Below are 25623 nucleotides of genomic sequence, written 5' to 3'. Positions count from 1 at the left end.
ATCACCTTGGTGTCTCCCTAAATAAAACCAGCCCTCCTTATCGCCCGGAAAAAATCAGGAGCTAGAGTTTGAATGGGTTTTTTATATAAACACTCACCCCTCTCGTCAGCGTGCTGCTGGAGGGGAGAGGAGCTGGAGGGGAAGGGTGTTGGGGGGGGCTTGCTCTCAAGAAGACAAACTCACAGCATCTCTGGCCTGATGCTTGGCTCTGTCTCTCGTGAACGTCAGGGTTTCAGCAGAGCCTGAAGCCTGGGAAGTCTTCCCTGAGACCTCCTCCAACCTGAAGCCAGTTGCAGAACTGCACAGGGTCCCGATGGACCTCAAGGAGAGCCCCAGCGAGGGCAGCCTGCAACCCTCCAGCCTCCAGATCTTCGCCAACACGTCCACCCTCCACGGCCTCCGGCACATCTTCGTGTATGGGCCACTGACCATCCGCCGTGTGCTTTGGGCCGTGGCCTTCGTGGGTTCCCTGGGCCTGCTGCTGGTGGAGAGCTCAGAGAGAGTGTCCTACTATTTTTCCTACCAGCATGTCACCAAAGTGGATGAGGTGGTGGCCCAGAGCTTGGTCTTTCCCGCCGTGACCCTCTGCAACCTCAATGGCTTCCGGTTCTCTCGGCTTACCACCAATGACCTGTACCATGCTGGGGAGCTGCTGGCCCTGCTAGATGTCAACCTACAGATCCCAGACCCACATCTGGCTGACCCCACGGTACTGGAGGCTCTGCGGCAGAAGGCCAACTTCAAACACTACAAACCCAAGCAGTTCAGCATGCTGGAGTTCCTGCACCGTGTGGGCCATGACCTCAAGGATATGATGCTTTACTGCAAGTTCAAGGGACAGGAGTGTGGCCACCAAGACTTCACCACTGTGAGTACCTGGTTTTTCAGCTCACCCTTGTGCTTGATCTTCTGGAGGAGTGGAGTGCTGGGAGAGTCTTCCGGCTTGGCTCCAGACCTCCTCGAGTTCTGGAGCAGGAGAAAGTGCAGAGCCTTCTCCAAAGGCTGAGAAGGCAGCTGGTGAGAGTTTGTGGGAGCTGGTTGAAGAAAATGCTCCCTGTTAGTCTGCTGCTAGTGGTGTCTGTGCAGATACGGAGGGTGACCAGGGGCTCACCACGGGCTTCTCACGTCTGCAGATGTGCTGGTCTCAGTTGTCTGTTGTCCAGGGTGTTTGATGCCGGAAGCTGTATGATTGGAACAGCTTGTCATTGGAGTGGGGGCATCTCTCTCTCTCTCTTTCTCTCCCCCTCTCCGTCTCTCTCTCCCTCCCTCCCTCCCTTCTTCCCCCCACCCCCACTTTGGAAGTGGCACCCAGCACTGCATCCTGTGGGCTGGGCTGCAAGTAAAGCTGGTAGAGACTGGGGGTGTGGGGACCTGGGCAGCCTGGATAGTTCCAGAGGCTGCAGGGAGATTGCTGGAGTGCACTGCAAAGGTGTTGAAGGCTCTTTGCTTCCTTTTCTGGTGTGGATCTGGATTCTGAGCTTCTTGTGAGGGGAGCCCCCAGGCTCCTCCTGGATTGCTGACAGGGGGAGCCAAGGAGTGTCCAGGGTGCTTGGGCAGAAGGGAGGAGAGTCTGGATGGAGGCACTTGTGTGGGATGAACAGTGGGATGCCCTGGAGGAGAGGTGGTCTGGTCCGTTTGTCTGGGAGATTTATCTGGAAACTCACAGGCTTATCTTCCCCCCACCCCCACTCTGTGTACAATTGCTTCACAACGTGAATGTGGGAGAGGTGTGTGTGTGTGTGGAGGGGGGAAGAGGCTAGCAGCTTAGGAATGGAAAGCTTAGAGGGGTGGAGTATGGAGTTGAGTAAAGGCTAGAGGGGCTGGGAGGACAAGGAATGAGACTCATGTTTGAATTGGGCTTTCCGGAGGGAGCTGGAGGGAAGGTTGAGAGAAGAAATGTTGCTCTCAGGGTTCTTGGGGCCAATTAGTGGACTGCTGAGCAAAAAGTTGGCATAGTAAGTGAGCTAGCAGCTGCTGATGTCTCTACATTGTCAGACAAGCCTGGGGCACAAGGGACTGTGGGACCCTCCCAAAGTCTAGGTGTAGCTGAGCTGTTTCCCTCCGTAGCTGCCTTAGGGGAGAAAGGCGAGTGATTGAGTCTCAGAGTCTTGAATCAAAATGCAATTACAAGTTTGGGATGGCAGGCACAGAGTTGCCAAGGAACTGGATTGTCGTCATCACTTGTCTGGGTGCTCTGCCTCAGATGTTCTCTAGGTTTCCTGTGGTGCAGCCTTTCCCACCCCTTATAAGTTTCACCTGCCTTTCACTCGCTGACTGGTCCAGCCTGGCTCTGTCTGCAGCTTCTGCCCTTGCAGTTGTCTGTCTCTGATTCTAGAAGAGCCCAAAGTGCTGGGGGCATTGCCTCTTTGCAGTATGTGCGCTAGAGCTGTTTCCTAAGGAGCTGTTTTGTATTACCCCTTCCCTTTTAAACAGTCTGAAGAAAAGCAAAAAAAAAAAAAAAAAAAAAAAATCAGCAACCCTGTTTGCAAAAAAAGACAGTCTGCACTGCAGGGAGGGACCAGCCCTTCTAAACAGAGCAAACGCAGGATTGTAAAACATGCGATGCACAAACGATGTCTTTAGGTATTTAAGGGAGAGGTGGGGAAAGCATCTCATCCATGGAGGCTGGAATAATCCCCATATTCCACCCCATGCTTTCTAGTGACTGGCAATGCTCAGCTTCATTACGGTACCGTGTAGCTCAGAAAGGCACTCAGCCGGCCCTCTGTTTGCCTGTACACACAGACATTAGAAAGTAGGTGGCCCAGAGGCTCTGATGGGCAGGGAACCTCAGAATTATTCCTTGAATATCCTTACAGCTGTATGTCCAACTGGTGTCTCCCTCTTTATTCCATTTAGAAGTAAAGGATTGTTTACCTCCAGCTGCTCTTTTGTACTTGGTCCATCATTTGAGTTGCTGGAGTGTTCACAGGCCAAAGATCAGATCTTTAAGAATTACTCAAGTCTTTGATCTCCCCAAAATGTTTCAAAGGGCTGGGTACTGGTGGCTCATATGTATAATCTAAGGTACTCAGGAAGCCAAAATCTGAGGATCAAGCTTCAAAGTCAGCGTAGGCAGACAATTCTGAGAGACTCTTATTTCTAGTTAACCAGCAAAAGGTCAGAAGTGGAGCTGTGGCTCAAATGATAGAGCACCAGCCTTGAGTGAAAAAGCCAAGTGAGAATAAGAGACCTTGAGTTTAAGCCCCAGTACCAGCGCACAAAAACACAACAACAACAAAATGTCTCTAAATAGTGAAGTCACCTGTGGATTAGATTTATTACTTGATTAAGGACATGACATGTTTTGCCATTCTCTCCAAGTTCAAGACCAATCTGTTTGAGGGCTTATTCATGAACTGACCTGTGGACGACCTTCCCCAGCATTGAAGAAGGGATGGTCCTCACCACTTCTCTGCCAGCTGCTTATAGATTTCAGAAGGGGTACCTGCTCCTGGAGAGAGCAAGAGGAGGCCCAAGGAGGCTGGTCTGCACTGTAGGGGTAGTCACATTAAACCTGTAGCAGAGCCTACATGATACCAGGTTTGATCAAGGCCTCACAGTGAAGAGTAATTCTCTCAACACATCCTGGGATCTCCTTGTGTCCTTTGGCCTGAGGTGTAGGTATTCATACTCTTGGGCTCCCACACAGGCATGAAGCACAGGGCGTGAGAGTCTGTGGAAAAGTCAGTACCCCAGCCTTCTTTCTCATTCATTCTCTCTGCTACACATCCTCACTCGTGGGCTTGTTTACGAGCTCTGCCTGGGGTTGTACTATTCTGGGTACCTTCTTTCTCTACATGCTGATGCTAGCTTAGAGAAACTAAGTGTGGGGAAGGGAATCTGGCAAGTAGGTGGCAATTTTTTCTAGGTTTGTTTTTCTACAAAGCATACCTAGTGGCATCTTCAGGGCTATGGCTTTCCCATAAGCCTCCTTATTCCAAGTTCCTAGCTGGTGTGCAGTGAAGTGCATAATACCCTTTAATTAGTGAATCAGCCATGACTCTAGTTGAGCAAATGAAGGCTGTGTTTGAGAGGAAAAGTTCCCAGGAAGCCAGGTGTGGCATGTCAAAGCCCAGGTAGACAGGTGTGTTCCGTGCCCAGGAAGGTACATCTTAACCCTCATCTGGGACAATCTGACTTCAGATACTCCTGCACTTTTGCTTCCTGGGAAGAGAAAGAGAACTTTGATCCCAGGTAATCAAAGAGGATTCCCTTGATATGAAGTAGGAGAAGGTAAGGAGAGCTATACTGGGGCTTTACTCTGGCCATCGTGCTGGATGACCTGAATTCAAGACCAGGAGTAGAAAGAAATGAATTCGATTCATATCTTGCATCTTCTTTATACTCCCACTGGCTCATCATCTAACACATGATAGTCATACATGACTTTCTCATCTATAGGGTTGTTAAGAGGATGAAACCTGTGTGAGAAGATATGCAAAAGTAGCTGGGTATTGGTGGTACACATATGCCACTCTAGCTACTCAGGAGGCTGAGATCTAAGGATCACAGTTTGAAGCCAACCTATGCAGGAAAGTCTATGAGACTCTTATCTTCAAATGATAGCCGCAAAGGCTAGAAGTGGAGCTGTGGCTCAAGTGGTTAGAGCACCAGCCTTGAATAAAACAGTCAAGTGGGAGCTCAAGGCTCTGCATCCTAGTCCACTCCAGCTCTCCCTGTCCACGCAACTAGCCTTAGTACACAGATGTAGGTTGAGTCTTCTCCACCTGTGAAGTCTCTAGACTTCAGGCCAAAATGATCCAAGTCACAACTAATGCACATTAAATGATTTTCCCCCTCCCTCTATTTCTAGGATGGTCTGTGGGCTTGTAAGCCTTTGACATGTCCCTGAGAGAGGCAGCTTTTATCATGCAAGTAGTTTCTGGGATGCCAGACTAACCAAAAGTCTCCTAGTTTGTAAAGCCTTAGGTTGCAAGGTATCTAGAAGTAGCTTTCAGTGCTTATTTCATTCTTGCTTATGTGATGATGGGCTGGGTTGTGGTTGGAAGCTATTTTGATGTCTCATGCCATCTACTTGGAAAGGGAAACAGGAGCCACTGACCAGGCTTTGAGTAAACCACAGTTGCTCTTTAGGTGGGCCTATCTTTACTTGGGAGTTCCCAGACCTCCATTCAGAACTGCTGGTAAAAGATGGCTACGTGGGGGTTGATTGACTTAGGAACTAGTTGGTCCCTGACCCTCTGCTAGTGGTTCATTCCTTCTCGGTAGAAAAATCACTTCCTTAAATGAAGAAATAGGTTGTAAATGTAGTTTGCTACTGGTGTCCACAGAAATAACTGAAATGGGATCCTTCCCCTTTAAGATGAATGCTGTGAGGATGAACTGGTGGCTTTTAGAATTCACTAAATTGGATGCTCACGATGTTACTTCATAGAATTACTCATATTACAAAGAAGTTAGGATACCATTCATCCCTTCAGACCCCAAAACAAAATAAAACCAACAAAAAAAAACACTCTAGTTTAGAGATAGCTGAGTCTGCTGTGTGCCCTTCCTTCCTTTCTTGCTATCAAATCTGTTTATGTTTGATGGAGCTATGTGTGTTGAAATATCAAATGTGGGCAGTTCAGTCATTTACCCTCTGATCTATCATAATCTGAAAGAAATGGCCTAGATCATTCCTGCAAATTTAAAGCTCCATATATCACATCTTTCCTACACATTGTATTAAAAACCAACCCATGAAGTGTAGGCTAGGTTGTTACTGGATAGTAGGTTATTTCAACACAGAAATATACCATAGTTATTATTTGATACACCTGAAGCCTATGATAGAAGCTTGGTTATCAAATTGGGCTTTATTTGAAAACACCATGCCCCAAAGTATCTTTCTTTGCATATGAAAGTATCTTTCCATCTCCCAATACTTTTTTTCCTCATGACTTAAGTACATTCTCTACTGACCAATGTGGTGGTCATTGAAATGTATGTTCAGAAGAAACTAGGCATGTAACAGGGAAAGGTTGCATTTACATGGGTTTATTGACCTCTGTTGATTGACTTGTTTGACCTTGGGCAAGGTACTAGCCTTTCTGGGCCTCAGTTTCCCCATTTATAAGATGAGCAGGCTGAGTGAGGTGGTTTCTAAGGACTTTCCAAGTGTACAATTCCAGTGGAATAGACAGTGACTGAAATTTATTTCTACAGCTTGTGTTTGTTCAGTGTAACTAAAACTTTAAGCTTATGCTGGAGTTAGAGAGGGCTAACTTTCATTAACAAGTAGTTTTACCCATTTTTGTTTGGTTTTATTTACATGGTCTTATACAGTGGAAATAGAAATACCCAGATACAGAGTGGCTGCTGCAGGAAAAGGGAGGCACAGAACACCACTCTGAGAATCCTATCCAGGATTTATATGTCTTTGGCTGAAATTACGAATCTGACTTAAAAGTTTCCTATCTTACAATGCAACAGATGTGAGTCAGGTTCTATTCTGACTCTGTTCTAATTCTGTGTGAATTAGTAAGGGCATCTGGGGAAGATCTTAAAGGAAGTGTGTGCAGGCCTTCTTTACTGCTGGTGCACTCAGAGTGCCCAATAGCTCACATCTGTTCCTCCTGCATGGACTGGTACTGCTTCAGGAGATATCTATCGAGTTATGCACCTCCATACCACCTGGGGGCAGCCAGTGGCCAGTGACAAGCATAAAATGCTGGTCTTCTTGACTCAAGATGGAGCATGGTGTGGTGTGACTTATACTCCAGACCTACTAGGAGATGAGGCTGAGCTGACATCTCCCAGAAGCACACGTGGTCATGCCTTTCCCCCTTCCCTATTCTGTTTCTCTCCCTGTCTTGGGCACTTTTCCTGAGAGCAGTAAATCATGTGTTGCAGAAACCATTCCAAGCGACATTGGAAAACCCAAGCTATCTGTGTCCATATGCTCTTTGCTTCTTTATTTGGTACCATGGAGAATAGTCTCAGCACAGGAAACTCAGTCTGACTTAGAAAGGGAAACACATGCATTAAAAATCTTTCAAAACTTGGACTTTCTAGATCTCCACTTCAGGACTTGTAACAATTTTTAAGAGCAATATCTCCCAACTCTCACAAGTGTCTCTTGGATTAGGACTCACTACTCTAAATATACTGCTGGGCAGAAATTCCTTGTAGTGTTTTGCCCCAAGGCAGTCCTTCCATAGGAGCCATTCCTATTCTGCGAAGCTGCTCTCCCCCTTTAAGATGAACTTGAACTCACACCTTCATCAGCATTATCATGGTCCAAATCTGTTCTCTGGGTGCTTCCATTTCCCAGGTTCCTCCCAGCCTCCTTGCCATTTCTTCCTGTACACGTCCCAGTCTGGCTTCAAACTCTGAGAAGTAGTCTATTGCCTTTGATCTTGGCAGTGACTGGAGTCCATCTATAAAGCAGGCAGCCTTGAGAGATGAATGCTGACCAGGGGTGATGCTCTTTGTGTGTCACAGAAACCATGAATGATGAGGAGTGTACGAAAGGACTCAGACTGTTTAGGCTGAAATACGAAACGGCTGACACAGGGCAGTGTGATTGCTGTCTCCAAGTGCTTAGAAAGCAATCACAGAAAAGAGGAATGGGGCTTTCTCTGGGTGAGGCCAGAGGGAAGAATAAGCACCAGCCATGGGCAGGAGTTCACAGAGGTGGCAAACAGCTGATTGCAAGGAGTTGTTCTGGGAGTTTAGAGGACCTTAAGTCCTGCCATCATCTTTAGCTGAGCCCTAAGACTAGCTTCTGAGTGGTACTGTTGAACCTAGGGATGGATGACAGGTAGAAGGTTGGACTCTCTGGAGAAGTGACCTCTAATGTCACTTCCAACTTAGAGAGCATTAGATTTCTTTCCTTCCTAAGTAGGTGGCTTGAGTTCAGATATTAGGGTCATTGACAGATGGCAATGGAAGGCCTTGATCAATGAGAGCTCTTAGCTTGCAGAACCGTCCATTTACCCAGTACTGTGAAGCTTTGAAGCTAAATATGCCTGATGCCAAGAATAAGAACGGTGAGATGTGAGCATCTCTAGAGACTAAGGAGTGGCTGTTTCTGTGCAATCAGAGAGAGTGCAGGGGACAGGCTCTGGAGGGGAGAGTAGGGGACCGTGGCTGGTGGGAGCCAGAGGTCAGAGAGGCTATTCAATGACCCAGGCCTCTCAAAATGTGAATGCAAAGTCAAGAAGTACTTCATGAAAATTGTCATAAGTTCTGGGAGCTAACTCCAACTCTAGCGATAAAGTCTTGAATTGTGGTTGTGCCTACTTACCCATGGGGTGCTGGGAGCCCAAGAGGAGAATGGACTGGGGTCATTGGGCTAGAAACAGACTCAGCTGTAGGAGCTAAGAATAAGGCTAATCTGAGACAGAAAATGTCCTGCTTCAGAGCACTGGTGACAGATGACACGAGATCCAGACTAGAAGACATGACAAATATTGGAAGGATGAAGGTGGTCTGGCTCCTGAGATATACTATATTAATAACAATAACAATAATAATAATAATAATAATAATAATAAAATGAAGTATTTCAGTCTCCAAGAGTATTCATGGAATTTAGTTCTAGACAGGTGTGGGTTCCTGGTTGGTTGGTTTGACCTTGTAAAAATTATTTAACCTCTCCAGGTTTCAATTTCCTTACCTACTAAATCACAATAGTGTATACTGATGCTTTGTAGGATTGTTTGGAATGATTGAAAATAGAATAATAGAATCAAGTTTTGGCATTGGCCAGAGGTAGAATGTAAACGACTTTGTTGTTATTATAACTAAAACAAGCTGGTGATATATAATAGAGTGATTAGGAGAAACAAAAAGAAGTTTTTAATTAAAAAATTAATTGGAAATCTGTATTGACAGTGCAGCATCAGGAAGTCACGAGAGAATGGGGGATGGCTGTGCCCACGTCCAGGGCCCAGCTGTTGTTAGCATGGTTGAGCATAGAGTATATGGTAGATACTCAGATGACGCTAGAAATAGAATTCCTCCATTTCTCCAGCACACTGCAGTTTATGAAACCTGCCAAGGATTGATAACATTTCCCGAGGGTCCCATACACTGTTCTAAGCACTTCATATGGGATAAACCCACAAGACCTCTGTGAAATACATAGCTTCATGGTTTTGTGTAGAAAAAAGAATCAAGGTTTAGAATGCTTAAACAATTGACCTACAGACTCTTAGCTAGAAATTTGTGAGAGAGGGATTCATATCAGGTAGTCTGATTCCAAATCATTGGTCCTTCCTTCCTTCCTTCCTTCCTTCCTTCCTTCCTTCCTTCCTGCTTTGGTTTTTTTTTTTTTCCTTTTGTGATAGTAGTGAGGCTTGAGCTCAAGGCCTCGTACTCTCCTTGTCTTTTTTGTTCAAGGCTGGCACTTTGCCATCTGAGCCACAGCTTCACTTCCAGCTTTGCACTGCTTAATTGGAGATAAGAATCTCACAGAGTGCCCTGCTTGGGCTGGCTTCCAACCATGACCCTCAGATGTCAGCCTCCTGAGTAACTAGGATTACAGCCATGAGCTCTCAGCACCAGGCTTCTCTTTGATGTTTTCTAAGATGCTATTATGCTCTAGATGAGTACATAACCCTGGCAGTGGACTATGTACCAATGTATCTGTTTTAGTGTTGAATGTAGGTAAGGTTCAGGTATACTTAGTGATTGGCTCAGGATCACTCCACCAGGAGATGGCACAGCTGAGGATTCAAGTTCATGTAAAGGCATTATCTTCTTGTGCAGGCTTGAGGTAAGGGAAGTCAACCACTCATCAGCAGGTCTTCACAGGTCTTAGTTCAAAGAGTTGGAATATAGCCCAGAGATTTCAATTCATCAGCATCTTCTCCTAGGAATCTGAGAGCTGAAGGCTAAAGCAAAGAAAGGGGAAGAGAGTAGAAGGGCAGCTCCGGCTGCAGAGCTCTTAACTGCGCCCCTTGTCTTGTGTAGGTCAACAGAGGAGGAATAAAAAGCCTTGCCACTCTGTAGCTGAAGGCCAAATGAGTTTGGAGCTGCAAGACAATGTCCAGCATTGCAGACCAAGTCCTTTCAGCTACAATTCCAGCTTAGAGGAGAATGAGCAGCGCCAATGCCGTGAAAAGACTCTGGTTCTGCAAGTAGCAAAGCTTAGGCCTTTGCAGTTGATGAATGTGCTTGTCACACCAAAGGCTGATCTCCAGGGGCATTTGGTGTCATTGGGATGCCGGGACCTTGTTCACTCAGTACAACTTTAAACTTTCTACATCCCTCAGCCATGATTTCTGAATGTTGCACGCGTATCTTCTGACACAGGTTAGATTCCTGCCATATCCTTGGTCTTGCACTTGGTCCTCTGATCTCTCTCTCCTCTCCAGGAGTGCTTAGGGTAGGAGTATTAGGGTAGGAGTATTGCCATGCAATTCTAAAACATCTCAGGAAAATCTGTGATGCTGGGGGTTAGGGTTCGTCTCTATTTGCCAGAGTTTAACACTTGATATTCTTCCTAGTCCATAAGTAGGGGGTGGTCAGGGATTCATATTAGGAAATAACCATCATTTTCATGCTAAGCATGTGATTTTGCCCTATTACTTGCCTTTTCTACTTTCGCTTCCCCATTTAAAGAGGATGATAAAAGAGGTGACATTGATTAAGATGCATTGCTCATAATCAATTGGGTGAATTGAAACCCCCTTGTGCACCTACTTAAAGTAATTTGAAAATTCTAAGACATAAAAAATGTAAAAGATGACTCTGGGTGGCAGAAATGTCAACTTTATAAGAAACACCTAGGCTTAAGCAACCAGTTGGTAAGGAATTGGCCTACAGAACTTCTTGTGTTTCTGAATCAGTAAGACCCAGTCCAAGTATACTCTAATGGATAACTTTACAGGTGGCTAAGGACTGGAGCTCCAGAGAGAGAGATTAGTAATTTGTACACTCTCTGAATGACCTTAAGTTGATAGAATACAATATATACTAATTGAGTGACCTTGGATGAGTTTTAACATTAGACGGGGGAAGAAGAAAATGATTTGTAAACCCTGAAGCTTAATCAGACTCATCCTACATGAGATAATTTTTTCATCCTGTCTGAAGTCCTACTGTCTCTATTTGTCTCAAGACTGATAATGGAGATTTTGTCATTTGATGAAGATGTGTCTTTTTCCAGGGTGATGTTCTAAGATCTTTCCCTGGCTTGCCTTCCCATGGACTTTTTGTTCCCACCTACACTCAGACTTTCCCCATCGAATCCACTACTGCATTCTTCTGACTCCCTTATTCTGTTCTTGGCACCAGAGGTTTCCTCTTGGGATCCTTTGAATGGTGTTCCCCTGTGCTTTCTCATTCCATCCCTCCATATGGTGATGGAATGAATGAGAAGATGATCAAGCATGTCCATGATGTTCTGTAGGGAACAGAAGGCTTCTCCCTTGTGGCTCTGAAAGATGTCTGCCCCTCTTCTCATAGAGGGCACAAGGCAGCTGATGGAGAAAAATGCCCACAGTAAGTAGCAGCATCTCCTAAAGCTTAAGACAAGGCTACGCGTCTGCCTTCCTGGAATGATTTTTCTGGCAGAACACCTTCCATCCCTTGGGCCTGTTAGCTATTTCAGGGACACTTTAAGTGGCTATTAACAAATGTTGAATTATGGCTGCAAACCTCTGGGAGTGGAGTGACATTCACATGAATCACAAGTGAGGGCTGTGTAGTCAAGGCTGCCACCACGGGCTGAGATTAAACAAACAGGAGCTGCTGTTCTCCCTGGAGCGATGAGGCAGGGAGGCTACTCCTTGGAGCCTGAGAAGTAGGACATCATTCCAGGATACACAAGTTTGTCACTGCAGGGCAGACTGATGCTTTCTGGTCTGGCTTGCAGGGAGGATTATTTCAGGCCATCTATTAGGAAAATCTGTTCAGTGCTTGGCATATCCAGGGACTGACCTACCAGCCAGTCTCTGGGGCTGTGAGTTGCCCACTACATTGATTCATGGACTCGACAAATATGTTCTTGAATGCCTCTAATGTTCTGGACAGTGTGCTAAGCTCAAGGGAAGTTGAAATGAATAATATCCAGTTCAAGGATTCAAGGAGCTCACAGTCTAATGGGGTTTCTGAGCAGTAAATGAGCACAAGCAAAATTTGCACAAGGTCCAGAGAAAACAGAGTACAGTGTTTTTTGTTTGTTTGTTTTTGTTTTTAAACTTTCAAAAGGAGATAGTCAAGTGTTTTTTGTTTCTGAAAAATTAAAAAAATTTTCAAATATCAATCTTGCAGAATAAGGATGAAGAATTGTTGCTTATCCTTTCCCCAGAAGTCTCAGCGACCATGGGCTAGCCATCTTCCCTATAAGCAAATGACCCCATCCAAGGTCATCCATCTATTACACTCTGTTGTCAAGTTTTCATCTTCTCTGAGACTACTTCTCAGTTCCTCTTTGATTTCATGATCTTAATTTAAACAACAACAACACTTCAAAGCTAGTGGTTTTACACAATCATCTTCAGTTTGGGTTTGTTCATTGTTTCTCAGGTTCTGAATTTGGAGCTAGGATCTCACAGAATGGATAGAGAATGTTTGAGACATCCTGTCTGAAGTCCTACTATCTCTAGTGGTCTCAATACAGATAATGTCAATTTTGTCACTTAATAAATATGTGCCTTCCAGGGAGATGCTCTGAGACAATGTAAGATTCCATCTCTCATCCACCCTCCAGCTTTATCATCCATTGATTTTTTCCTGCCAGCATTATTATAATGATCCTTGCCAAATGGTGGCTTTTTTTCTAATTCCCTCATTCCTTCTGCATTTATTAGCTGACTTTCTAAGATAAAGTAGAGCTTTCTCATCTCCTTTTTTATTCATTTACTTAGATCAGTGTAGACTCATACATTTCAATTTTATTCAATGCTCTGTAACTCCATTGACATCAATATTTACTTTGAAGGGTAAATTTGCCCACACTTGAAAAGCCCTCCTTGATAACTCCTGAGTCCTTTCAACCTTTCCCTGTGTTCTTTGAATATGGTTGGAGTTTGTGGTTCAGCCCGAAGATCCAGATTCACCTTATTTATTATTCATGAATCCTGCCATTAGCCATTTCTCTAGCAAATACTGGTTTCTTTTAGTGCACACTGCGTTCTAAGATGTCCGCCCCCCCCACCTCAGGCCTGCTCAGTGGACAGAGCTGACATCACCATTTATATCTACATCACAAACTATGGTTTATGTGAATACCTTCACTGCCAATCTAACATCATATGAGTTCATTCCAGCTTTGGTGCTTTCCACATTGGCTCCCTTCTTTCTCTAAGTAATTAGAAACCTGGCTCCCAAGTCATGGTTTCACTTGCTCAGTTTTTTTGAATGAAGCTCATCTCTCTGTCCTGTTGGGTTGTCAAACGATTGGTTGCTTTCACTTCCTGGACACAGTCCCCACTGGGCTACTTCCTGTCCACTCTAATCCCTACTCAAGTGTGTTCTGCCTGCCATCAGAGTGTCTTCCTTGAACATAAAAATCACCTCAACTGCCCCCAGGGACCTCTGTACAGCGTTCTAATGTCTAAAATCCTTCCAAGATAGAATCAAGATTTCTGTGTTGCTTTTCATCATTCCGTGGTGTCTTTTTATTTTTTTTTAACACAAAAAGTACACCCTGAGCCTCACACATTCACACACAGTTTTTAAAAATAGCTTGATGGAGATACAGTTCTCATGCTACACAGTTCAAGGTATTTAGTGTGTCCACAGAGTTGTGAAGTTTAGAACAGAAATTTATAACATTTTCATTACCTACACCAATCCCTTCTATGCATTAATAGTTGCCACACTCCCTTAATTTCTTGCAGTCTCATCTGTGTAGCCCCAGGTAACCATCATTTCTCCTTTTCCTCCTCTTCCTCCTTCTTCTTGTTCTGGGCTTAAACTCAGAGTCTGGGCATGGCCCCTGAGCTCCTTTGCTCAAGGCCAGTGCTCTACTACTTGAGACACAGCTCTACTTCTGGCATTTTTTGATGATTAATGGGAGATGAGAGTCTCATGACTTTCTTGCCTGGGCTGATTTTGAACCAAAATCCTCAGACCTCAGCCTCCTGAGTAGCTAGGATCACAGGCATGAGCCACTAATACTCAGCTTGAGTTATCCATTTCAAAGATATCATAGAAGAGCAATTGTACAATATATGGTCTTTTTGATAAATTACTTTTTTCATTTAGCATAATGTTTTCAAGGTTTATCCATGTTGTATCATATATCAGTGCTTTATTGCTTTTTATCACCAAATAATATTCCACTCTGTGGTATACCATATTTTATTTATCAGTCATGAACTTAGAGGACCCTTGACTTGCTTGCATGTTTTCTAAGGTGATTAAGAATAACCATGCCATTCAGACTTCTTTCATTATTGACTTTTGGAAGAAAACAGACTGATTGTCTCATGTAATTATCCCACATTATAAATCTGATGCTTTCTTATAATGTCACTTAACTTGCCCCTCTCTCTTCTATATTTCTTACGAAGCAGGAGTTAGGTATAACAAGATGTAGATAACAAGATGTAGGTTAATGTTTCTGACAATAGGAGTCCAGAGATAAAGCCACACAATGCAAATTAAACCCTCCCAGTGCACTTAGTAGCTTTCCCACTCTCAGAAATGCTAGTTTTGCTCATTTAGTTAAGGCAGTGGCTACCAGGATAATGTCATTGCTTCATTTCCCATCCTCAAATCTTCTACTGTCATCTGGCAGATGACACGGCTGCAAATATTCAGTTTGTTCTAATATTGGAACCCAAATTAACAATTTGATTAGAGGTTGCAAAATTGTGATTTCCAATCCTATCATTCTTTCTACATTCATAAGCTGACATGCTTTTGTAAAGGAGAGCTTTCCCTCGACAGCTGGGATCAACTACATATAGTTACTCCTATGAAGTCAGGATAAACACTTATTCTTGTCCTTTAATTACCAGTTTTCAGAGGGAAAGAGTTGGTGTGATAATTGCAAGGCTGGGCTTTGAAGGATGATTAGTTGCCAGATGGACACAGGAGAAGGTATTCACTAACAGGAGCTGAACAATGGCTGGAAAATGACAGTGGGTGGCAGAAGAGAAGGAAGGTCCCTAGGATTCCACTCAGCTGTTGTCAAGGCAACCAAGACTCCTTGTAGATCCCACGATAGCCAAAAGTGGGGTTCTTCATCTCTCACACATGGTTCTCACTAGTCCAAGGCCTGGCTGGGTTGGGCTGGGGCAGAGGTAGCAGGTGCTGAGGGTGATGGAACAGGATTTCACACTGATCATCTGGCCTAAGACAGATCCAGAAGTGTCAACCATGAGAATTCTGATTAGGTGGCCTGAGCCCTCACATTCCCTCCCTTCCCTGATGTCAGTTCCTGCATAGAACCCAGTATTTGTGCTGCCTGGCAGGTGTTCCACCCCACCCCCACCCCAACTCATTCATCAGCACCTCTCAGTAGGACAGGAAGAGGTAGGACAGGAAAAGAAGCTACCACACATAGTGGATTCCATTGAATAAACCCCTGCAGAGCCCTTACTGTGCACAGGCTGTATTTAGAGCACTTGGCATGTGTGCACACATGGAGACCTCTCTCAGTGACACATGGCGGGGGGGGGAGGGGAGGGCAGCTCTCACCTTGCCATAGGGACCCATGCATGGAGAATGATAGAGAGATTGCCAAGATGTCACAGGCCATGATCTCAATCCTGATTTTCGATTCTTGGCAGTACATGAGGAACTTCTGCAAAGAGGGGACAGAAGGCAACTGGATGATTTTCTGTCTTCCTGCCCCCCAGTCTGTGGCTCCCTGGTTAGCTAGATAATCATGCCACAATGCACTGGCTTTGACTCTGGAGAGAGGGACTTCTTGTGCAAAATCGGTCTATATAATTTCATTTGTATACTTTTCATTTATTTATTTGTTATTTCAGTGCTGGTACTAGGGCTTGAACTCTGGGCCTCATGTTTTTGTTTGGAGCTTTTCCATTAAAGGCTGTGGTGCTGTATCAAGTTGAAGCCACAGCTATACTTCTGGAATTGGTTAGTTCACTGGAGATAAAAATTCTGCCCGGGCTGGTTTTGAACCTTGATTCTCAGATCTCAAGCCTTTTTAGTAGCTACGATTACAGCCATGAGGCACCATCACAGGGCTAAAAAAAATAGGTCTTCATGTTTGTTTGCCCTACCTCCAATTCCCTTGCTGAGAATTACTCTCCCCCCAGAAGGTGATACGGTAAGTGATAAGGCCCGTGGGAGGTGATGAGGCCATGGGGGGGGGGGCGGTGGTGAATCCCTCAGAAACAGGATTAAAGGAACCCCTCACCCCTTCTGCCACATGAGGACAGAGCTAGAAGGCAGGCACCATCTGCTAATCAGAAGACAGAACTACATCTGACACTGAATCTGCTGGCACTTTAATCTTGAGCCCACCAGCCTCTAAAATTGTGAAAAAAATCCTGTTGTTTATTGAAAGCATAGGTCCCAGCTATCCCAGAGGACCATGCGGAGATAATCACAGACAGGAGAAGAAGGTTCATAAGGAGGTTTATTAGTGGGGCCATAGTTCCCACGGGAGAGATAGCTGCATGGAATTTGCACCTTATCCAGGTGGCAGCTTCTCTCTCTGGGGGTAAAGGGGAAGTAGTTGGGTAGTGAGTAGGAGTGGCTCATTAGGCATGGGTGGATCTGGGGGCTAGTGGGAGGAGCTGAGGACCTGAGGCTAGGGAAATGCTAACATCCCCCATTTGTTGTTTATTAATAACAGAGGAGGGGTACCAGGCTGGGAGTATGGGCGGAAGTTGTTTCTTCTGGAGCTACTTCCTGTTGTAAAGGGGCGAAGTAGTCAGGGGTCCCTGATTCATCATATGGCCTGGTACCATCCAAGAAGTATTTGTTTGACAGTTTGGTTGGTAAAAGTCCTCATCATTTCCACGAGAATGGTTATCAGGGCCAACGGGTGTCATGGTCTCCTCTGGCTACCTCCTGCAGCTTGGGCACATCAAGGAATCACTGGGCCTGGGGTCTTCAGGGTCCAGATCTGCGCTAGGCAGAGAAGTGTAGTAAGAGGATGGACTTGAACTGCAAGTTCCCAGGTGGCATCCTGGGTGAGGGATGTTATCCTGTTAAAAGAGACTTTTGAAAAGGTCAGCAAAAGGCTGACAAGTTCACAGGACCAGTTAACATGAACGACATGGGAGAACACACCCTGCGCACAAGCCAGAAAAGTTCTACTTGGAACATAAACCCAATTGTGGCCCATTACAAGGAAGGAGGAATAACTGGACTGGGGGCAGGAAGGAAATGTTTAGGGATAGTAGACTGGTTGGGAGTAACCAGTCAGAGGCTATATAGACATATATACAAATAGCAAGTAACAAAGGCAAGAATGCAAGTTTCTGCCCATATGGAAAATGGACAGGTATGGACATTAGGTGGGTAAACAACTATTCCTCTTGAACTCCCGTTTCTGATTAATTTTGAAAGGGCAAGTTTAAATTGACTCCATTTAAGATGAGACTTCATCTCCTCTTACTCCTCTCTATAGTTCCTCATTGTCAGGATAGACCTCATCCTGAAGGTCTAGGTGCTTATTGCTTGGATAGCTTGTCCCAGTTGGCATTCACAGGATTTGAACTCAAGGCCTGGGCACTGTCCCTGAGAACTGCTCGAGGCTAGTGCTCTACCACTTGAGCCACGGTGCCTCTTTCAGCATTTGGCTGGTTCTCTTGAGCCAAGTTTCCAGTCTGGAGTTTTAGAGGGATATTTTTTTTCTGCCCAGGCTGGCTTTGAACTGCAATCCAAGGAGTCTTAGCCATAAAAGCCCTTTTTATTTCCAATTAAAACAACAGGAGAACAATAGGAGTAGAGTTTACCTGTAACTTGTTGAGAATTGACCAACCACTACTTTCCAGAGTTCTGCTGTAACACTTAGAGAACAGCAGACTGAATGAGATCCATGTGCCATCAAATTAAAGCATATCATTTAACCTTACCGGCAGGTGGAAGAGAACACAAATGAATGATAATCAAGAAGGCAAAGGGTCAGGACAATGTAAAAGTCTCAGCTTTAGTGGATCCGAAGTGGTTGTGTCTTCCATCCCGAATCAGCAGGCTTCGTTAGTCATGTGTGGTGGAGGCAGGCAGGAGCGATGGGTTGGATCTGGGCAAGGCCGTAGTGGCATCTCTCAGAGTCCCCTGGATAGATTGTCACACCTCCTGCTGGGTTGCCTGCAAATTTCTACACAGACTGGTTAAAGACATTTGAAATCTCCCAGTATTCCCTGGTTGCTTACTCTGAGTACTCTGGCTTTTGTAGGCTGGTGCCCTACTGGTTTAAGCAGGGTGACAACTTTAAAAAGATTTTCCTAGTCACAAAATCCACACAGACCAAAGGCCAATCAAGTCTGCTCTCTGCAGCAGCCATGACAGTTTCTGAGACATGGAGGGGGAAGACACCAATGCTACCCCAATGCAACCCTGTGGCCACCAAACACAACTCTGATGTTTTTAACCTTGGAGTAAGTCTCGGTTGCAACTCTGTCATGATAGGCCTGCTATAAGCCCAACTCTAATCTGCGGGTGGGTGGGAGACAGAGCCAGGGCAGGAGCACTCTAGGCCTGCCAAAATCTTCACAGGTCTGCTATATTCCCTGAGGGGTTTTAGAGAGAATAAGGAATCACTAGTAGTGAAATCAGGCAGTTTGGGAGCAGACTTTGGAGGCAGCTTCCTATATCCACGGACTGCCACAATCCATGCAGTTAGCACATATGTTGACCTGCATCCTATAAAGCAAAATATTAGTCCTGGGTCAGGAAAATTGAGGTTAGCAGCCACATTTGCACACTTGATCCAAAATGACTCTGGTCCCTTGATCTTAAAGAGTTTATGAGAGCACAGGAGAGAAAAATGGAGATACAAAATCTTAGTGTATACCAATGAATTGTCAGGATCAGATGTACACTTGACTTTTAGCATAGATGGACATAAAGAATAACACACTGGTTTTACGTCATTGTACTTATACCACATGCTGCATATTAGAACTTTTTGGAGTTTTTCTAAGACACATTTGCTTGCACCCAAACATGATTAGTTTGGGTTTAAAACCTGGGTGTTTTTTTTTGGGGGGGGGGGTCTGGTGATAAGAGTCAGGATTGCCTCCAGGCTGTTCACTGTGACTCCATCCACAGGCTGCAAAGATCAGTTTGACACAAGACTTAAAGTAAGTTAAAATAGTAGTCAAAAAGGCAAGTAATTTTTAAATCATGATGCTAGTTTTTACATGTTTTACCAACAGACAGACAGACAGTTGTGCACAAGCTTTGGGGTGCACTTAGAATTTTTTTTTAACTGGCCATGTAAGTTTTCTGGAATTCCAGTGGCAAAATGATATTATTTTGCCCATATTTTAGAACCACGTGGTAAGTTAGAAAACAAAAAACTTTTCCACCAAACAAAAATTTTCGCAGATTATCCAGTGAGGAAATTGAGAAGACACATTTTGAGAAACCAGTTCAGCTCCAATGGGGAGCTGAAGTGGGATGCTACCACCAGAGAAGGTCCAGGAAATGGGAGACAGGACACAAACAGAACAGACACGTGACTGGCTTAATGGTGGCTGAGCTGGTCAGAGCCTTAGCAGGCTCACAACAAGACACCTTCACCTTTCAGCATTTGAATTGCAGGCCACAGTTTCAGAGTTTAGGGTGGGGGGCAGGGTTACCGGGAGCTTGAGTCTCCACATCCCTGCCTAGCCTTGAGGAATTTGGCATGCCCATCACTTGGGGGATGGGCGGAACTCTACTTCCAAGAGTTTTTGGAACCTTGATGGAATCAAGATGGCCCTTGCTAAAACCAATTCTACTGTCCACCTCATGGTCAATGCTAAAGAAAACAGGATTTATCCAACAACAAGCAGAACTTAACCAAATCTCCAAGCTTAACAAACATCAATAACAAGAACAGAAAATCTTTCTTTGTGTCTTTCAAAGCAGATGTTAAACAAATATTGGTATCACAGGCAGGCAGAGTTTAGAGGCAGAGAGAGAGAGAGAACTCCATGTGTCCAAGTGCTCATAGAAGTTATGTAAGTCCTGTAAAATATTCCAAATTTGTAAGATTGCGCTCAAACTTGAGCAGCTTTCCTGAAGCATTTTAGACTGTTCCCCCTTGATGAGTGATCAGCGGAGCTGAACTAGAGATCAGTTGACTCCAAACACCCACAATTGCCCCTTGACCTAGCCCAGTGGCTTAAGGTCGGCGGCCCAGTGGCCTTCCCTGGGAGTGGGGTTCGGAACTTGGAGCCAAGATTTACGGTGGCCCAGTGGCCTTATGGAAAATCCAAGCTCCCGGCTAATGGTCACTCACCCTGGTTGGAGTTTCAAATCTGTTGTGGTGGATGATTGTGCCCCTCCCATGGTAAGTGATTAGCGGAGCTGAGGAGTTAAATACTAAGCATCCCCGGTATTACTCTGGTCAGCTGAAATGTAGGAGACAATCAGCAATGGGATTGTCACTCCAATCACTGTGTCCCAGACCGAGTGTGGAGTGTGGTCCTGAAGCCATGGCCCTATGGCCCTATGCTACGGTCATTTGGAGTGGGGCTCAGAACTTGGCGCCAAGATTTTTAGTGTGGCCCTGAAGCCATGGCCCTGTGGACCTATGGTAAATCGGAAAATTGGATCTGAGCCCTCGTTTAGATGATCACTTACCCTGGGTGTGAGGGCAAATTTGTAGATTGTCATGGTGGATGGAAGTAGAGCACTTGGTCAGGAGAAGTTACCTTGGTGGTTGTCTGGGTGGGCTTAGGACAGCAGAATAGGTCCCGGGGGCAGCTTGGACCCCCCAGAAATGGGGGAGCAAATCCACCAGGGAGCCTATCCCAGGTTCGGCACCAATGAAAGCATAGGTCCCAGCCATCCCAGAGGACCATGTGGAGATAATCACAAACAGGAGAAGAAGGTTCATAAGGAGGTTTATTAGTGGGGCCATAGTTCCCACGGGAGAGGGAGCTGCATGGCATCTGCACCTTATCCAGGTGGCAGCTTCTCTCTATGGGGGTAAAGGGGAAGTAGTTAGGTAGTGAGTAGGAGTGGCTCTTTAGGTATAGGTGGATCTGGGGGCTAGTGGGAGGAGCTGAGGACCTAAGTCTAGGGAAATGCTAACATTTATAATCCACTCAGTGTATGGCGTTTTATTATAGCAACCTGAATGGATTAAAGTGGGAGTGGAGTGGGTTGGGTGCTCACAGACAGGAGAAACTCTCCTCATTGGCACAAGTAAGGTTGTTCCAAGAGCGCTCAGCATCTTGCTCCATCCCTTTTCCTGAGCCACTGGCCCTGATGTCTGGAAATGCAATGTTCTCCAAATGCCTACCTCTGACCTGCCTCTATAGGGATGCTAATTGTCATACATGCTAATGAGTCTGGGGAGCTAGCATAGAACATGAGTAATGGTGCTTTCAGTGGGTGGCCTTAAAGCTGTCTTCCTGGGAAAAATACTATTTGGTATTTTACAAGTCTGCTTACTAGGAAAGCATCTCATAGCCAAACAGCACGGGTTGGCTAAGGTCTCAATGGTGAGGAACCAAGCACATACCTACAAGGTGTACTTAATTCAACCTGCTATTTATCCATTACTTTTTCTCCCATTTTCTGAAGGTCTGCCTTATCAGGATGGATAAGATAAGGCATGTCCCCACCCACCCATGGTGGAATCTCATAATTTTAGAGGGCTGACAGTATACAAATGAATAATTTTAATTAGAACTGTTCTGTGAGAATTATCTATGCACGGGCTGGGGATATAGCCTACTGGCAAGAGTGCTTGCCTTGTATACATGAAGCCCTGGGTTCGATTCCCCAGCACCACATATATAGAAAACAGCCAGAAGGGGTGCTGTGGCTCAAGTGGCAAGGTGCTAGCCTTGAGCAAAAAGAAGCCAGGGACAGTGCTCAGGCCCTGAGTCCAAGGCCCTGGACAAAAGTCCAAGGCCCAAGGCAAAAAAAAAAAAAATAGAATTATCTATGCAGGGTTATTGCTGAGGCGGGAGTAATTCATGCGGACTGGGGGTGGAAAGGATAGAATGACTTCATGGGAAAGATGGCATTGTAGCCCTTCTTTAGGAGGAGAGGAGTTGCAATTTTGAAAAAGGCAGGAAAGCACATCCCAGGGCCAGGACTGTGTGCCAATGAGGCCAGGAGACAGGTAGGCATGTGAATATGTGGTTGGATGGAGGAAACAGCTTGGGAAGGCCAGAGCCAGGCTGGGAAGGCCTGAGGATGCTAGACAATGAGAAACATCAAGACTACTCTAGACACAGAGGGAAGATTAAAGTCTCAATCTCCAACCTGGACAGCACGTTGGAATTGCATGGAGAGCTATAAAAACAAAAAGAGAAATCTGGATTGAAGTCTGGACATCCAGGTGTCTGTCAATGGAAAAGTGGAGAAAGTATGCATAGAGTACTGGGGCATGAACACAATGAAATATTACTCAACCACGAAAACAAATGTAATCCTGGTATTTGTAGCAAAATGGATGATCCCGGGGGTCATTATATTAGGTGAAATAATCCAGGACAAGCCAGGAACTGTAAAAAATAAAATAAAATCTCATCTCAGTCCTATATTACTTTCATAGAAGTGGTGAATAGAATCCTGATTACCGGAGGCTGGAAGAGTAGAAGCAATGGAGCAGAAAGAGAGAGAGATTGGTTAACAGGAACAAAATTACAGCGAAAAAGTAGAAGTCAGTTCTAGCTTTCTACAGAACAGTAGAGCAACTACAGTTAGCATTCATTTACTGTATATTTCAATAGCTAGTATAGAAGGTTTTGAATGTTCCCAGCACAAAGAAGTATTCAATATTTGAGGTGACGGATATGCTAGTTAGCCTCATACCTTTTGTTCATGTATAAAAAGTTACACTGTACCCTAGAAATACGAATGATTATTTTATATCAATTTATCATATACAATTTTAAAAGCTTAAAGCTTACTGCATTACATTTAATGTTCACCCGAGGTTGAAAACTACCAGCCAGAGCCAGTGGCCTTGAGAGTTGGAAGCACAACTCCAAGGCTGGTTCGGCTCCCTGGTCTCTCACAGCAATGTTGCTGGCTTTAGACCAGGCCCTTAGCAACTTCTATCTCTAGTTCATCTTCTGTGCCAGCTTTTTCAGGAGTCCAGCTGCCAATCGTCAGGCCTATCTGCAATTGCTTGGCCATACTTAGAATACAATGCAGTTCTTGGCTTAAACAAGCCAGGTGAGAGCTGGCTGAGGTTTGCTGGCCAGAAATCAAAGAAGTTGTGAGATTCTGTTCTTGGGATTATTCATCAAGGGCTTCCTATTTCCTTTGCAGGCAGAGCCTTTGGTCTGAGCAAAACATCCCATTTGGCTGTAGAGCTTCAATAAATCTATCTGTGGCCTTGAACTCCACTCCATAGGGCTTCACTTGGGGCTGGCTTGTGGTTGACTGTAGAGCTCCAGTATGTAAGAATGCCAAATTCACAGCCTTCTGCCTATTCTTCCTTCCTTCCTTCCTTCCTTCCTTCCTTCCTTCCTTCCTTCCTTCCTTCCTTCCTCCTTCCTTCCTTCCTCCTCCTCCGCCTCCTCCTCCTCCTCCTCCTCCCTTCCTTCTCCTTCTCCTCTTTTTTCTTTCTTCTTTGTCTTCATCATGCCTTCCTCCTCCTCTTCCTCCTCCTTCTCTTTCTTCTTTCTTATTCTTTGTCTTCATCATGTCTTCCTCCTCCTTTTCCCCCTCCCCCTCCCCCTCCCCCTCCTCCTCCTCCTCCTCCTCCTCCTCCTCCTCCTCCTCCTCCTCCTCCTCCTCATCCCCCTCTTTACTTTCTTCTTCTTTGTCTTCATCTCTTCCTCCTCCCTCTCCTTCTCTTCCTCCCCTTCATCCTTCTCCTTTTCTGCTTCTGCTTCTTGCCAGATTAGGGACATAAACAGAAGGAGTCCAGAAGGCAGTTACTGCCCAGGTATCGAGTCAGGGGTTCCAAGACTTCAGAATAAGGAGTGGAGCCTGGCCCTCAGCTGTCCTTCCAGATACCTAGATGCCGTTCTATCTGTCCATCAGTGTAGTCATGCACAAGGGGTCCTGCAGAGGCTAGACCTAAATAATCTTGAGAAGACCCACATGAATAGAGACTTATGCTATGGCAGTGTATTCTATGGTGCAAACTGACATGGAGAAAATGATTGGGTCACCAATCATTATCTCCAGCCTTCCATGTCTCCTGGCTGGACTCAGAGAAGAGTCCCTTCATGAAGCTGCCATACCCCTTGTGGCCAGGGTGGTCCTGCTTTTTTTTTTTTCTAGCCTCATCTCTACTATGGTTGTACTTACTTCCTGTCCCTCAGTGTAAGCCAAGTCATTGACCTATGCTGTCAATTTCTACCTCCAAGGACAGCCACAGATCACATGCCCTCTTTGGTGGCCCCCTAAGGTAACCCCTAGTTTACTCAGACCATTAGTACTTAAGGATTGATAGACTTAGGGGTGGGCTAGGGGATCAAAGAGGGAGCAACCCCCCAAATCTCAAATGCAAATGAATCACAATACATAATTCCCAAACCTCCAGGGCCAGCCACACCTTCGTATCAGAAAGCCTTTTTTCTGTTTTATGTTGGGACATGGTGGGCTTGCAGAGGGCATTCCAAAGGCCCAGTAGGCTCCCATCTTGGCCTTGGCTGGTACTAAGGGTAGAAACAAATGGCACTGGCTTCAGACTCAGAGAATAAGTGCCTACAAGCTGGCTGTAGCACTAGAGAATGAGTTTTCTTGTCTCATTTGAGAGCTCTTGACCTCTGGGGCTGGGTAATTCTTTGAGAGGTGGCTGTCCTGAGTATTGGAGTATACTTAGCAGAGTCATTGGCCACTAGCTCCATCTGCCCAAAGTTCTGACTGCCAAAAGTGTCTGTAGTCACTTCCCAACCTCTCCTGAAGAGCGATTGTCCCAGATTGTAAATGATGGAATACAAAACCCCCCTCACAGGCTTGACCTGAGATGTTAAGTGTGATTTGCAAGAGAAAGCTCTTGGCACATAGCAGGCAGTTCTCAGATGGCACTCGAGGCCCAGGGAATCTGTGAGTTGTCTTGGCTAGTTCACAAGAGTAGCTTTACCTGCTAGGGCCAAGCCCAAAGAGGCTCCACAAGCCAGGTGGGCACCAGTCTCTTTGGCACTTCTGGTGTCCTGGCCTGTGGCCATGCATGTGGGAATCAGGCTCCTGGGCCTCTGTCCCAGAGCTCAGAGCCAGGGCTGCTCTCAGGGGCATGAACTGATGTTCTGTTGCCAGCTGGATGGAGCCAGGATGCCCCTGGGCTCAGTTCCAGGGCATGAGGAATCCCCAATACTCTGGAGAAGGGAAGGGAAAGGAAAAGAGCTAGCTGGCATTATTGGGTGTTACCACAGCACTACATGAGCCTGTCTGGAGCAACTCCTCTCTTTCCTGTATCACAAAGAGAAAACTAGACAATAGCAAAGAAGAACACATGAGGTCTTCAGGCAGAGAGACCCAAGTTCATATTCTTTCTCCGTCTCTGCCATGGAAAATAATACACTGCAGATATTTATCTCATATATTTATCTATCATAGTGTTCGTGTAAAGGTTTAATTAAATCCGATTGCTGATAACCCAGTATG

General features: G+C 45.4%; 1 protein-coding gene across 1 annotated transcript in view; it reads left to right on the top strand.

Moving 5' to 3' along the window:
• Window positions 1–313: 313 nt before the first annotated feature.
• Asic2 (acid sensing ion channel subunit 2) overlaps window positions 314–25623 on the top strand; it is a 1019895-nt gene continuing 994585 nt past the window's right edge. The window contains exon 1 of the mRNA XM_048365541.1: window positions 314–868. Coding sequence (XP_048221498.1) covers window positions 314–868 — 555 coding nt within the window. The remainder of the gene's footprint in view (window positions 869–25623) is intronic.

Source organism: Perognathus longimembris, chromosome 17 (assembly GCF_023159225.1).
Source record: "Perognathus longimembris pacificus isolate PPM17 chromosome 17, ASM2315922v1, whole genome shotgun sequence".
Taxonomy (NCBI): Eukaryota; Metazoa; Chordata; class Mammalia; order Rodentia; family Heteromyidae; genus Perognathus; species Perognathus longimembris.
This window is presented reverse-complemented; position numbering and strand designations above follow the sequence as displayed.